This window comes from Festucalex cinctus, chromosome 19, assembly GCF_051991245.1.
Source record: "Festucalex cinctus isolate MCC-2025b chromosome 19, RoL_Fcin_1.0, whole genome shotgun sequence".
Taxonomy (NCBI): Eukaryota; Metazoa; Chordata; class Actinopteri; order Syngnathiformes; family Syngnathidae; genus Festucalex; species Festucalex cinctus.
The window spans coordinates 9,210,842-9,226,676 of record NC_135429.1 but is presented as its reverse complement, the minus strand read 5'-3'; the positions used below and the strand labels follow the sequence as shown (position 1 = coordinate 9,226,676).

At 39.0% G+C, this 15,835-nt stretch overlaps 1 protein-coding gene across 2 annotated transcripts in view; it reads left to right on the top strand.

The window, feature by feature from the left end:
• Positions 1–444: 444 nt before the first annotated feature.
• The window catches only part of col22a1 (collagen, type XXII, alpha 1), a 41,617-nt gene continuing 26,226 nt past the window's right edge, over positions 445–15,835 (top strand). The window contains exons 1-6 of one of the 2 annotated variants that reach the window (XM_077507699.1): positions 445–545; positions 3,249–3,397; positions 3,469–4,035; positions 8,217–8,297; positions 13,591–13,702; positions 14,942–15,065. In XM_077507699.1, the coding sequence (XP_077363825.1) occupies positions 3,307–3,397; positions 3,469–4,035; positions 8,217–8,297; positions 13,591–13,702; positions 14,942–15,065 (975 nt within the window). In that variant the 5' untranslated portion in view covers positions 445–545; positions 3,249–3,306. Of the gene's footprint in view, positions 546–3,248; positions 3,398–3,468; positions 4,036–8,216; positions 8,298–13,590; positions 13,703–14,941; positions 15,066–15,835 lie in introns of those variants that run through there. The other variant, XM_077507700.1, reaches the window with a different exon arrangement.

Genomic DNA, 15,835 nt, shown 5'->3' with positions numbered 1-15,835 from the left:
GGCCAACTTAAACACAGGCCTGTTCCAGAAGTGTGCGCCCCAGAAGGGCGGCTCCACTGTGGCAATGTGGACACTTGTGGTGGCAGGATGGTTTCATTAAAAAAAAAAAAAAAAAAAAAAAAAAAAATGTACGAGAGGCTTCATCTTGAAAGGAAGGGGTAAAACGTAAGAGGGGTGGGGGACCAAAATAACCTGAAAGTTGCATCTATAATTGTCCTTGCTTTTTACGTGTGAGTCAAGCATAGGCTGCCGAAGCCACTTTGTTTTTTAACCCCCTCCACCACCAGCACCATGAAACCCAACACCCCTCCCACCACGCCGCTGTTCCCTCCCAGTGTGCGCACAGGCATCCACAAGGTTCTTTCAAACCATCTCACATTTTTAACTGCACACTGGATTTTCAACCCCGGGGATTATTTCAACACTTGTTACGCCATTTTAGTGCAATTTGGATAAAGATGCTGCGGGGCTGCTGAGACGGGCGGCAAGGGCCTGCAGGCAAGGGGTCGCACTCGCGCCTCCAGTGGAGCTGATTCAGAAGGCAGGTAAGAAAACAGTTTTTAGCTCAAAACAAATCATGTTTTTAATTGTTAACCACTTCATCACTTACTTTTTAACCCCCTTGGTTGTCTTTTTCTGTTGAGTTCTAAAGAGCGAAAATATGATCTGCTTCTCAAATGATGCTTCTGTTATATGCATCTTCACTTGCATTCCCAAGTCAACCATTGACAGAGAGATATAGAGGAAGTGGAAACAAGCACGCATCCTAATACCCAGAAACGGTCATTTGTTGACAGAAGCAAAACAGCTCGATTATTGCTTTAACATATTGCTTGGCTGCTTTCAAGGAAGACAAACTGAGACCGAGTTTGAAGAGTTGGGCCGACTTACTTGGGCCAGCGTTCCCAGACAAATTGATGGTAATTAGTTGCTGTAATATGCCCAATGCAATGAATAGAACCAGTGAAACCAAGAGGCAGAAATAGCCTAATGTACCATCAGATAAGACTGTCGTTTACGTAGAATAAATAATATTGTGCTTCACAAGCTACTTGGTTCGATTGTGCCCCTCCAAAATGTGCTCCAGCTTCAATTTGTCAATCTCACACTTGTCATTTTCATGTCAATTATCCTACCAAACTCCTATTTTTGTTTCTGACAACTTAAAATTTATGGCAGGTCAAACGCAATATTGTAAAAATATTTTTAAAAAGAGTTCATTTGAGTTTATTTTTTATGTAACTTTAGCCATAGGACGTTCGCTTAGCAGCTGTAAATTGTCTTCGCAGCTCGATGCCAGTACAATCGAAATAAGAGTGTACCATTTACCCAAATCAAATGCTGACGGAAATGGAAAACATTAAGTTGAACAAGATTATAATTTATAATAAGAATAGTTTGATTTGGTATATTGTATCCCCACTGTAATAACATGATGCTCTTCACTGGTTGGCTATCATCTAGTTCTATCACCACATCATACAAAAATCCACCTTCGACATCCAGTCAATGCTACATTCCCAAAAACATTTTCGAAAGTGACCACATCTAAAAAAAACAAAACAAAAAACCCCAAAACAAAACAAACTAATTAAAAAAAAAAAAGCAAAAAAAACCAAAACGTTTTGTTGTTAGCATGCTACCAATTAGCTTTTAGCATACTGATTGGCGTTTATCAAGGTCGTCCGCCATGTTTGTTGTTTACATTTGATTGGAATGCTTTGAGACGAAACGTCGTAATCTCAATATACGATTTTATCGAATACAAAAAGTTATCAAATATTGTTCCTTGCGCAATAAAGTGCCACACAGGCAAAGTAAAGGAAATAATAGTGAGTTTATTTAAATGAGCCCGAGTCTTCTAAGACAAACGGAACAGCCCAGTTGAGTCAAGGTCCTGAGAATGAAAAGACTTAAATAAATGACAATTTTTATGGGCTTTGGTCTAAGTGAACACGCTTGAGACAATTCATTGGTTGGCCCATAAATATTTAAAGAAGTTGAATAAATGCACAAGGTAAGCAAGTTAATTATAATGTTGCATATCCGTGTCTTTTCCAGTCGGGATGAGACTGTTATGTCTACGGCCAGTCACGCATCCGCTGCATCACAACCCCCGGTGTGCATTAAGACCAAACGGGGTTTTGTGTTGATGTGACACATTTGTGTTATTGCCACTCGGGCACAAGACGCTCCTACTGTATAATCTTCCACAATGAAACCACAAAGATTGTCCTCAGAGACCTGCTGCCAAGAAAACATAGAATCACCTCTGCGGATTTCGAACTGAAGCAAGTCTAAAAACTGCAAAGTCATATTTTCTTTCTCGTGCCTCGGTTGGTGTTTGGACATCGTAAAACTAGTTTGGCACATTTTCCCAGCAATCTTTGGTGAGGCCAATTTCCTCTGGGAGGCTTGTGGATTTTGGTCATAGGTGTCATTATCCTGTGAATAGAGAACGTCCGTTGCCAAAGTTCATCGCAGACAACAAGAAATTCAAACTGGACATGATATTAGAAGACTGGAAAGCACATGACTTAATTTAGAAGAAGCAGTAAATATCATTAAAGCATTGTTTTAATACTATGTGTCAAAACTGTGTTAATTTTGACTTAATTGAAAGTCTCTTTAATGTCATACACGATTAATGACCGCCCCTTATTCCAGTGGCAACGCAGCAGACATGTCCATGTCAAAATTTAGCAGTAATACATTTAATAATAAAGCATAGAGTTGTGGAGACTGGGATCAAGTTGTATTTTGCATTTTTTTTAAAGTGCAGAATTTCACAAGTTACTTCATGTTAAAGATTATATAGCTCTTATTATGAAAAGAAAAATGCACTGAGCTGTCACCAATGTCTTACAAATGCAATTATGCCATCTAGTGGCAGAAAAGTTACCAACACATCAATATCACACTTTTTTTACAGTACAGTTCATCTTTTTAATTTTAACTCAATTTTATGAATTATTATGAAATGATTATTTCTTAATTTGTTTTCCACTTATGTTAACAAGAGTAGCAAAAATTTTGTACATTTTATTGTTCATTTAGAAAAGATCTAAAATGTGTGTTTAATCGTGAGTTAACTATTGAGGTCGTGTGATTAATTGCGATTTAAATTTAAATTGCCTGACAACTGTATTTAATATCGGTTACATTTTGGTTTCTTGGCTGAAATAGAAAGTTTAGATTGCTATTCCTAATTGTTAGTTGTGAAGTAAATGCTGTTAATGTTTCCACAGACCAGGGACTTGGATGGTGCTCATAAGATAAATAGAACCAACCCAAACCACGTCCAAGATGGAATTCCGACTGGGCTTTAGGATCACGCTGGTCTTGGTCATCCTGGCCGTGACCCTCACTGGGGAGAGAGTGGAAGCTCAGAGGGCAGGTATGAACATCTGGATAGGTTCGAATTAGTTTGGGACTATGTTCAATGTGTATTTTGTTTCTTGACGTCAGGGTGCAAAAATGTCCACTACGACCTGGCGTTCATCCTGGATACCTCGTCCAGTGTGGGCAAGGAGAATTTTGAGAAGATCAGGCAATGGGTGGCCAACCTGGTGGAGTCGTTTGACGTCGCGCCAGACAAGACCCGAGTGGCCGTTGTTCGCTACAGTGACAGACCCACCACCGAGTTCCACCTGGACAGATACAGGACCTTAGAGGAGGTGAAGCAAGCCGCCAGGAACATCCGCTACCTTGGGGGGAATACGATGACCGGGGATGCAATCAGCTACACCACCAACAACATCTTTTTGGAGCAAAACGGCGCCAGGCCCTTGGCCAGAGGAATCCAGAAGGTGGCCATCCTGCTGACAGACGGCCGAAGTCAGGATTACGTTCTGGAGCCATCGAAGGCGGCCGCCGCGGCCGGCGTCAGGATGTTTGCGGTGGGCATCGGCGAGGCCCTGAAGGTGGAGCTGGAGGAGATTGCGGCGGAGCCCAAGAACGCCCACGTCTTCCACGTGACCGACTTCAACGCCATCGACAAGATCAGGGGCCGGCTCAGGAGGAGGCTGTGCGAAAGTAAGTCAGTCGTTTGCATTCTCACGTTTCAAATGGCGCACCCTCGATATGCCAATATGCACGTCATTGCAGTCGGGCTTTATTTGAAGCGCATGTTCAATACTTGAGTTTACTGCTTTTTTTTTTTTTGTTAATAACTAAATTGCAATTTTTCACTTGTTAGCAAAATGATATTAACTAAGTGTATGCTTAAAAATCAATAGAAAAAAGAACTAATTTCCTGGGAATGATAAGTAGAAAGATAGTGACTATAAAAAAGTCTACACACCCCTGTTTAAATTCCAGGTTTCAAAATATTTTTTCCACCATTGTGACTTTAAAAAAAAAAAAAAAAAAAAAAAAAAAAAAAAAAAAAAATGGGGACATAAAAACAAACAACTGAAATATTGTAGTTGCATAAGTGTGCACACCTTCAAATGTTAGAGGAAAGCTTACTAGAACATCTGAGCTTTATTTGGGTGCCAGGTTGCGCTATTCAACAAAAGTTTGAAGAATTTGAGTGTGATTCATTCATTTTGAACATGCTCATATCCCAGGTGGGCACACTTCCGCAACCACATTATTATTATATATATATATATATATATATATATATATATATATATATATATATATGTGTATTTGTGGTTGCTGCTCTTAGGAAAAAAAAAATATGAATCTCATTATTCTATATTACAAAAACCTGGCATTTGAATTGGGGTGTGTAGACTTTATCCATCCATCCCATCGAAATATTTCGGACTTGTCTCATAAATTTAAAATGAATAAGTTAAAATGAATTACACCTAGCAACAAGTAGTTAATCTCCATTGCTCTGTTAGCTGTTGAATTTTTATATAAATTGTTTAAAAAAAATGTAGCCATTATAGTCTTCCCTGGTACTATACAGTATGTTGCATACCGGCTATAAGTAGTTGCTGCCCTATTTTCGACACATACATAGTCCACTATGTGTTTAGAACTAATACAGAGTAGTGATTCAATTTATTTAGTGTTTATATATTTACATCTCATCGTCCTCTTTACCATTCCGAGTGCATGACTATAGCCAGTGGTCTTCTTTTGGAGCAAAAAAGATTTGGACCAACAATTCTGCCTAGCAACAAGTGGTCATGCTGTGTCTGCTACATTTTGTTTGTTCTGCATGTTTTTGTTGGTCAGTGACAGTGGATTGTATAACATAAGAGAGAAAGCCCACCATACAGTAAATAACGCTAAAGACTTCCTGGTACGTAACTTACCTAAGTGTTACCTATTTTTCCCGATATAAATACGCCTCTGAGAATGTTGGATGTGCTCCACTACAACACATGAAAATTCCTGCCTAAAATAACCCCTGGAGGGAAGAAAATAAGACTTTGTTTCTTATGCCACAAGGAGGAAATACAGTACTAATTGTATATGATCTGATTTTGCGGTTTCACTCTACCCTGCTGTCACTGAATTGTGTCACTTTGCTCAGTTGAAAGCGCTTGGCGATTTATTTCAATGCATGTGCCCTTTAACCTTGCATAACTGACCCCTTGGGTGGCAGCATTTTTTTAAACGTAGACGGCGGCAGGAGGCGAAATTTCCCCTAAGAGCGAGTTTTTATTTCTGTAATCTCTTGAATGACCACAAGTGATCCTATAAGTGGTGGAGTCGCTGAGCAGAGCAGGCTATTTTCACCCGGAAAATTACAGCTCTCCTTGTTTTAAGTGTGTCCAGTGCAGCCGCCCTGATGTCAGCGTTCAAGTACTTTCACCTTCTAATCAATAGTCGCAAAAAAATAAAATAAATGAATCATTGTGTGCGAATATGAGCGTAGACACAATCGTACATGAATGATTTGACCAAGTAACATATTACACAACAATCCCATATAACGAGGGTTTAACTCATCAAAGTTTGGCACTGTTGACGTCTGGTCGTCAACATTTAACTTCCGCTGATCAAATAAACAAATCTGTCTCAAATATTCCATTCCATATTGTGAGCTTTTTTGCATTGCTGCCATTTTTAAACTGGCAGACGCAGCCCTAAATTATAGTTTGGAGGGCCACAAGTGCAGGGAGTAGCTCGGCTGTTCGTGTCCGGCGAACCGAGTGTGATGGCAGTGCAACTTAAAAAGCATGACGTGACGTGCCCTCGCACTTGTGAAATTTCTGCTGCTAGTTGCGGGCATCACAGACAATAAAGGCCTGAAAAAACTTGAAAAAGCAGTTGAGAAAATATTTTGCTGCTTCTGTCTAAAATAGATACATGCGAGCTGATGAGATGAATATGTCACATTTTATTGGAATTTACCAAAAAGAATGCAAATGTTGGCAGCACAATCAAAGTGTCAACTTTTTTTCATTTTTTTTTATAAATTTTTTATTTTTATTTTATTTTTCATTTTAATTTTAAAGCAAGGGCTTTATCTCTTAATATAGCATTTTTCCTTAAAGTTGAGTAATATGAATGACACGTTTCTATAGTTTTTTGTTTGTTCCCCCAACCCCCCCCTTTTATGCATAAAACTAAATTAAATAATTAATAATTAATTGATCAATAGTCACACAATAAAATGAATTTAAAGGCACGGTCTTCCATTTTCACTCAAGAAAATGCACTACAGTATATAAATACCGGATGTATACACATGAACTCCTTCTCAATCTACACATCTGGGTTTCTGTTAATGTGTGGTGGTGATTTAAACAACCCCCAGCCTGTATTTTGCCATTTTGTGTTTGTTTTGTCAACAGCGGGACATTTCTGTGGACCGACAGTTGTTTTCCCCACCAGCCAATCGCAGAGCGGGGGATGTGTCGCAGACGGGGCCGGGCGAATTTTTCAGCTTCATGACATCACTCCCGCGGCAACTCGACAGCACGCACGGATTATTATTTTTCTTGTCACGTGAGTGACTGAGTGGAAAAAAAAAATCCGTGCGTGCTGTCAAGTTGCCGCGGGAGTGACGTCATGCAGCTGACAAATTCGTCCGGCCCCGTCTGCAGATAGTGAGTGACACGCCCACGCCACCCCCCACTCTGCGATTGGCTGGAGGGGTAAACAACTGTTCGCCTTCAGTTCCTGATCATAAAATAGTCACAAGAGGGCGTCACCCTCACAAGTCCCGATACCTTAAAATAAGGACGGGTATCGGCATGATACCTGGTGTCGGTACTCGTCCATCTCTAAACCATAATTCTGCTATATTATGCAAAGGATACAGAGTGTATTTTCACTTTTGGAGGCAGAGCTTCATCACCGAGCCGCGAAATTTGTTAATTAACGTAGCGGAGCCGTGCATTGACCTTACTCCAATCTCACGCTACCCCTCCTTTGTTGACAACTTGCTAATGCTAATCTGCGCTAACACTGCAGCTCTGCATACCTTTAGGTAGTGCTTCCGTGTGGTCAGCTTAAAATTGGTGCATCTTCTCCCAGTTGAACTGCTCAATCATTGGGAGAACAAAACACAGTTGGGGCACAATACAGTCACATAACGGGAATGTAACATTGTGGTGCTCAAAAATTCTGAACAGCTTACAAAATAAATGACTTTATTCTTTATTATTGTCATGAATATGAAGTTCCACAACTGACCTCCTGTCTTCTTGTAATATGTCCAAGCTAAACGAACGTTTGCTTTGGCTTAACAGAATCAACAGGATATGTTTTGGATAACGGAGCTGCCGTCTTTACACAAATGGCAAACCTGCCATGAAATTCAGCCGGTGTTGTCTTTCCTTCTGTCATCGCAATGTGTAAAATACGTCTGTGTGGAAATCCAAGACCGACTTTCGCTCGACCAAAACAACCCATCTACTCCTACACGTTAACGAACAGCCTTTTCCAGATATATCACATATCTGACCACTGGATGCATTGCTCAAAACATTAAAGTGATCCTCCCTCCATGTTCTCAGTTCGATATTTGCGAATATGCCGATTTGTGCATTTTTTTTGGGGGGCGTAACAATCATCAGCTTCATTTAGTTTGGCCAAAGTAGTTTGGGGCGATATGACAGCATCTATAGGCAATTACCGGTACTGGCGTTTCTAGGTGACTGACCATAAAATGCGCATTTTTTACTAGTTGGGTCGGGCTCAATGTATCCGTGTGCCATCTGAAAGTCGACTTTATTGATTTAGTTTTCATAATAATTGCCTGACATGCATACTAATGTTTTTTTTTTTTTTTTCCTCCTCAGATGTACTATGTCCAAACATGAAGGTGCAACCAGATCGCTTCAAACAGGACAGCACCAGTTACGGCCTTCAGCAAGTTCCAGGTAAGTACAAAAAAAAAATAATAATAAAAATAATAATAATTTTTATATATGGAATGCAATAATCTCAGTCACTGTCACTACAAAGCCAAAAAAAAAAAAAAAAAAACTCAGTTCGTTTTTTTTTAGTAGTTCCGCCGTCAATTTTATTCTCTTCAACATCCATAAGATCCCAAAGTGCACTATGTTGGTCACTAGAAACTTTATAATCCAATACAACAAGTTTAAAACGTTTTGGCATTTATTATCATATGTAATAACAATGTTATTTCCATGGTTGTGTTTTGAAGTGATATGGAACAGTACTGACTCATGCGTAGAGCTGTTTGTCCTCTTGGGTTTGTATCTCGGTGTCACAAATGAAATATTTGTAAGAACTCTCGGTATGATGGAAGATAGTTCAGCACTACTAAAAACTGCAAACATGGTAACATGGTACATATATACTTCATATGAATAATGTTGAATCACATGAAATTGTGCAGATGTACCTAATGAATTGTCATGCATACTGTATGTTCAACCAATATGTGTGCTGCCAGATAGGAAAAAGACTTAATATTGGCCCTTGGAATGCACGTGGGACTTCTAAAGTGGTCCTGCCTGAAAAAAATAAAATAAAATATTGGACTGTACCGTGAGATTGTGTACCCCCTTTTCCTGTTAAACCTTTCTCAGAACACTTGGACAGCATTTCTCCAGAAAGTTTGGATGTTGTTACAAGATGCCTTTCGGGCCGATGCGAGTTTCCTGTCTAGATCTCCCACCCACGTGCATCGCGCAGAGAGAGAAAAAACAGATGGACGGACGCACTGTTTGCGCTCGTGTTGGTGGGATGAGAGGTGCTGCGGGGGAAATCATGTCAATTAGTCTTCAACCACTTTTCAGTGGTCTGATTTCCCCTTGAGGCGTGTCATTAATTATGCTGGTTTTGATTCCATTTTCCCTCGATTAGGGTCAGTTTTGTTTTTTTGTTTTTTTTCATTCACGGTTATTCACATGTAAGAAGACATAAGCGGAGAAAATCAGTGTGGACAGACACAACATTCTCCAAACGGTGATATGTGTGCACTTATATATTTAGATTTGATATGTATTCATTAGAGAGCAAGCCTCCAATAAAGCTATAAATTACAACAGTACTATTCATATTGTGTGTAACAACCTAATTCAAGCTATGCTTAGGATTCATACATTATTCATTGAGAATTAGTGTTGAAAAAATCTTCAATCTAATAATAAAAGTGAAATAAAATGTCCATGTAATCAGCCATGTCATCCATATTCTATATTGCTCATCTGGACTAGGTTTGCATGTGAGCTGGCGTCTATTCTAGCGGAGTTTGGGCTAATAATTAGGTTACATCCTAGACTCATTGCCATGTAAACAAAAACAAAAAAAATATTTGCAGTCACACTCAGCTATGGCAAGATATATTTTCCTTCCACTTTGGTGTTACGTCAGAATAGGGCTCCGTGATATGGCCAAAAAAGAAAATCGAGATTTTTTTTTTTTCCAGTCAATCTGGTCGATTATGATTTTCAGCGATTTTCATCAAGGTGATAAACCCAACAAACTTTTATTTAAATAATCATAATAATCCTGTATAAAATAATACTGATTTTAAGTACCGGTAAGCTTTAATGTAAACTTGTAACTTAGGTTGTGCAAAAAATCAGCTATTCATAGCTTGCGCAGAACTTGCTTAAATGCCACAACTAGGTAGTTAGTAACTATTGTAACTATTATGTCACACGTGGAAAATTACAACTCAAAATAACATTTGGATGTAACAATTTAAGGACAGCAGCTTTTAGTTATCCTGAATTGTGCATTTATTTATTAATACGCACCTCGATTTCACCATTTAACTAGTTTTTAAATCACTGATTTTTAAAACGTCAAATTAATCAAATTAATTTGATTCATTACCAACCCTACTTCCAAAATATGTTTCACTGAAAGCTGTCATGAGCCTGAATTTATATGGTAGCCCGTAAGCGATTTTAGAAAAAATTCCTACGGCAATGAAATGGCAAAATAGGTGTGGCGGTTTCACAGTAAAATTCAGTTTTGATGTCTAATAGGAAGCTGCAAATTATCATCCTGGGGGCCGTGGGTTTGACACCCTTGGTCTAGCGAGTGAATTCATCAGCAGCTTTGGTATATAAATTAGAACATTTTTCATTTTCTGCAACTAAGTGCTCCAAATGGCAATATTTGAATATGAAAATGAGAAAAACTGATCATTTAGATCGAGAGTTGTGTAGCATTTCTGATGAAAAACAACGGAAAAAAAGACGATGAGATGTGTTAAGAGATTTAATGTTCAAAATGTACAAGTGATGAATGTAGAATGTTGTAGATTTATTCAAAATTACCACTGGTGTGATTCAATATTTTAATGTAAAAAAACCAACATAAAAGTGCCATGTTTTACCATTTGCTACTTCCCTTTGTCATTGTCTGTTCACACAAATGAACTTTAACTGAAAATTTGTCAAGTTAAGCTGATTTTGGCCTGAAGTGTACGTTTGCTGCTGCTATTGATGGTGTAGTGTTTCACTTGCCAGACATCCACATATTATTATTTTTTTCTTCAGTTCCCACTCTGGGCTGGTGTGAAGCGCGAATAGTTTTCAGTCTCTCTTTGTGCCCTGTGGTTGACCGGCGACCAGTCCAGAGTGCAGTCTGCCTTTCGCCCCAAAGTCAGCTGTGATAGGCGCCACCTCGCCCGCCGCTACCCTGACTAAAGTGGCTGGATGTTTGCCGCTCACACCAACATTCCAATCAATCCCCCTGTCAGGAAACATGCACACAACTTCAAATCGGAATGACTTTGTCAAGTGCGAACTGTAGATGAGTTCCCAGAGAAGCAGGATGAAGAAGGCCTAACGTCATCGCGACTTATCAGCTCGTGACCACCGAGACAACTTGCGTTTTTTTTGTATTCGCCTTCCATCTGAACGTGCTGCGTCTCTGTGCGGCACAAATATTCACATCTTCTCGTCCACCGGCCCGTGAACTCATCTGGCATCTCCCTCAGATTCACCCCCCCCCCCCCCCCCCCCCCACAAATGGTCGTTTTCGTAGCCGTCCAAAATAACTCTCTGACTTGATTATACGGCACGCACCGCCAGTCTAAATTACAACTCTGCGCAACGACGGCCTCCAAACAACCACACAGAGGCGGCGTGGTGTGCGAGTGTGCACAATGCAAGCTGGTGACCGGCGAGCGAGCAGGCAAGCCGGCGATGCATGAGCCTAAAAAAATAGTAATAGGGTCAAATCGGACAGCTGGAAACATTCATCGTTTGTTTTGTCAAACCAAGGACATGTTCTCACATAAGCCCGTCAATAGAGTTCCGCATTATGTGTTAGCGTTATGCTAATTAGCTTTACCTATGTGTTTTTCAGTAAACAATTGGTAATTAGAGGTCCCTTTCACTTTTGCAGCAATTATTCTTCTGAGCTATTATTGTTCTCTGCAAACATTTGTTTTTTTCAGACCCTAAACATGAACAAAAACTCGCCAAACTTTGCACAAGGCCTGGTGAACAATTCTATATTTCAAAGTTGTCATAAACCCCACACTAGTACAAAAATGCAGCTTTAGCGCCCCCTACAGAAGTTTAACAAAGCCCTGTTCCAGTACATTTGACTTACGGCTACGAAAATTGGGTGAGGCATATAGCACCCCGAGATGAACAAAAAAAAGACATTGGTAACAGTACCCTAAAATAAACAGGGAGTCAGCTCTGAGCATTTTTACTTTTTCTCAACAGGGGCAGGAAAAAAGAATATAAAGCATTCAAATTTGTATTCCGGGTTGTACTTTTCACCTCGAGCCACGGAAATTTAGGGGCATTTGTAAGAGCCCTCGACATATAAAAAAAAAGACTTTTAGATTATGTGCTAAACCTAACAGGAAGTCCACCATTTTGATTTGTTTTGGAATTTGTTGCTGTTTTTTCCTGGCCTTCTATAGAGCTCATATTTTAACAGACCCCTCCAGAATTTGTCACATGCTGTTGCCGTGGCGATATGCTGTTTGCTGTTCCATCGCTATGACGTGGTTCGTTCGTTTGCAGCCTCGCTGTTTCGCGGATATTTTTAATGCAATTTTGCATGCATTTTTTTTTTTAAACAGTATTGTACCTATTTTCCTAAATGTTCTTGTCCTGGGAAAAAGACCTTGACCTTGCTCTCGCAAGATGAATTCTCGCGGTATTTGTGAGTTCACAAACTCCGGAGAATATATCTTGTACCGCTCCCGCAGATAACCGATATTCCGAACCACTGATGGTTCGGACCAATCAAAGAGTGACATTGTGTTTGGGGGCGGGCTATGCCACTGTGACGAAACCAGGAAGCCTGCGCCGGCGCCTTGAGCTAACAAACCAACCCAACATGGATGAATGGACGTTGCAATGAATTCTGTGCTCGCAGAATGACTCACCATTTCCTTGTTGAATGTTAAACAGCGAGAGGCGCGTTATGCATTTCTAGCTGGTAAGATATTTGTGCTTTTCAACCTTTCGACAAAAACGAACACGAAAATTTCACCTGTGGCCGTGATTGGTTAAAACAAACGTGTAGACTGTCACATCGTCCAATCAGCTCGAATTATTGTACAGAATGTCCCGCCTTTTCACGACGAAATTACTGTGCAGAGGTACCTACATATCCATCTGGCTATTGCCAGGTTAAAAAGGCCTGGTAAAAACATTTTTAATCTTAACGGGTTCCCAGCGTACCCTAATGTGCAAATACCCCAACGTGGCCACTTCAGCAACATGGCTCGGTTGTTTCCTACTACCTGTTTCATTTGTATTTATGTGCATCCAGATTCTTGCCATTTTATTTTCTGGTCTACTTTAAAAAATGACTTGTAAAAATCCAACTTTCTGGAGCCCTGTCATAAAATTTGCAATTCATTTGTACTAATGTGACGGTCTCATGAAGAGTTCACCGAATGACCGTCAGATCATCTGGACAAACTGGTTGGCAGCCACCAGCAGGCGTCGCCATAGCGACTGCGTTTGTTTATTGTATAAGGGAGTGTCCCCTCTACGCCGCACGGATATATGGTCTGTGGCCGCGCCACTTCAAACGACAAACGCACGTGCACTTAACGGCTCCCATTTGGGGAGTATGGCAGTGATAGTGACTTGTTTTTTCCTCTCGCTAGAACGCACAAGCCAACATTTGTCACTGACGTTCATACAAATCCTTACTTGACCTCACTGTTGGAGTGACGTATGTGTGCTGCTTTTTTACTGCGTTCCCATGCAGGCTTCGACCTGATGGAGTACTTCAGCGTCCGGGATATTCTGGGCACCCGACTTGACGAGGGTCAGAGTGCTTACGTTCGGCTTGGTACGATGCCGATTGTACAGCAGACGGAGTAAGTAGACATCGAAAGTGGACAAACATGGCATCGGAGTTTGATGAGAATTTTGAAAATTTGCCATTAACTCATTTGTTATCAAAAATGTATAAATGTTTTTAAAAATGTTTTAAGTGTCCCAAAGACGTATTTATACGTTTGTTTGTTTTTTGCTAGACTAGAGCATACAGAAGGCTTTGACGCAGCCTCTAAACTGCAAAGAACGCTTGCAGAAATGGTAGTTATTACACAAATGGCCAGCAGATGGCAGCAGAGTACGAGATCAATCAGGGCCGTGTTGCAACAAGCCCTTTTCCCCACTGTTTTAAACAGATTTGTGAATAATAATGCTAATGCTAATTGCTGCAAAATGGAAACGGATCAAAATAAACCCACAGAAGTCACTGAATAGCTCACCCTGAATTCTAAAGAAAACTATTTTCACTGATTGACCCAGAATTTGAATATTTTAGCAGGACACACTGAATAACCTTTTAAAAGCCATGACTGAAATCAAAAGGGAAGTTAGATATTTTGTCTCAAATTCCGACCAGCATTTCGCCCAAAAGAGGCTCAGTAGGGAATCACATGGAGACAGAATGCTGACACTAAAATATAAAGGCAGAAAAAACAATTAATACCTTTATTTATCACGTACCGGAGGTAATTGTATACGTGCAGTGAAATGAGCCTTGGAAGTCTGCCTAATTCAAATTTTCTAATGTTAAATATTTAGGGAACAATGTAAAGCTGCTGGAAACTCACTCTCCAAAAGCTAAATTAAATAAGTACTTTCTGTAAAAAAAAAAAAAAAAAAAGAAAGTTGATTGAAATAGGAAAAGCATGTTTGACTCAAGGATTTTGCTCTGTAATTTATACAGTTTATTAAAGAAATTACTTGTGATGTTAAGTAATCAAAAATGCAAACTGTTTACTCTTGTTGGTTTTTTAATCCAAAACATCTAATGTGGCGATGTGAAGTGATGCACTACAAAAGGAGAAGTGCTGCTCTCACTTTGCAAGTCTTGTAGTTGTAGGTTCATTTGGCTTCGTCCTATTTATTAGTCCCTTAGGGACTGATTAGGCTTGTACACATAGGTTAGAAATACGCACTTGCACAAACAGGATCTAATGGTCTCAGGACCACCCTCCGATTGCTATATACATGGAGACAGAAAATGTCATTAGAGAAGAGATAATGGTACGTTTCTACCAGCTATTGTTTGTTGTAATGCAAAGTGTGCCTTCTTTCCATAGAGACGTGTTCCCTCAGGGGCTGCCAGATGAATATGCCTTTGTGACAACGTTTAAATTCAGGAAAACCTCAAGACGAGAAGATTGGTACCTCTGGCAAATCTTTGACAAATACGGAATCCCGCAGGTGGGCCAGCAAACCGCAACATGGGTCTATTTTTAGCTTTTTCACAAATGATGAGGTCAACTCGGGTTAACTTGGGATTAGCTCACTAATGCCCTCAAAGGCCACTAGGAAAAAAATAAATAATTTTTTTTATTTATTTATATATATATATATTAAGGAAATGTACTTACAAATGGTTTTGTAAGAAATTAGGTTTAATTTAGTCTAAATCTTTGTAATTTTTAAATATTTTACATTAACTCATAATTTTGTTATAAATTATACATTTTACTATTTTTTTTTTTTTGCAATTTTAAAATGCAAATTAACTTTGATTAAATTGGCTGTAAGGCTTTTTTTTTTTCTTTTTTTTTTTTTAACTTATTTTATTTCATTTGGCAAGGGATGATTTAGAAAGTGATGATATACCGTAGTTAATTGTTTGTTTTAAAATGTCTGAATTAATTTAATTACTTCTGCATTTTAAATAATTTGCTCTAACTTATTTACTTTTTGTATTTTTGAACTCTCATTTTATAATAAATCAATTATAAACACATAATACTTGGAATGATTAATTTTTTACAATTTTTTTTATTCAATTCAGGAATATTTTTAAGGTTAAATAAATTTCATTATTTTATTTTTCTATTTTTAGGATTTAATTATGAATGTCACTATTTTTTTAATTCCATTAAAAATGATTTATTGTAATTGTTTACATTTTATAGCTAGTGACTAATGGAATAAATACAATGAAATTAAATGAGTGAGAATAAAATAGAATTTTA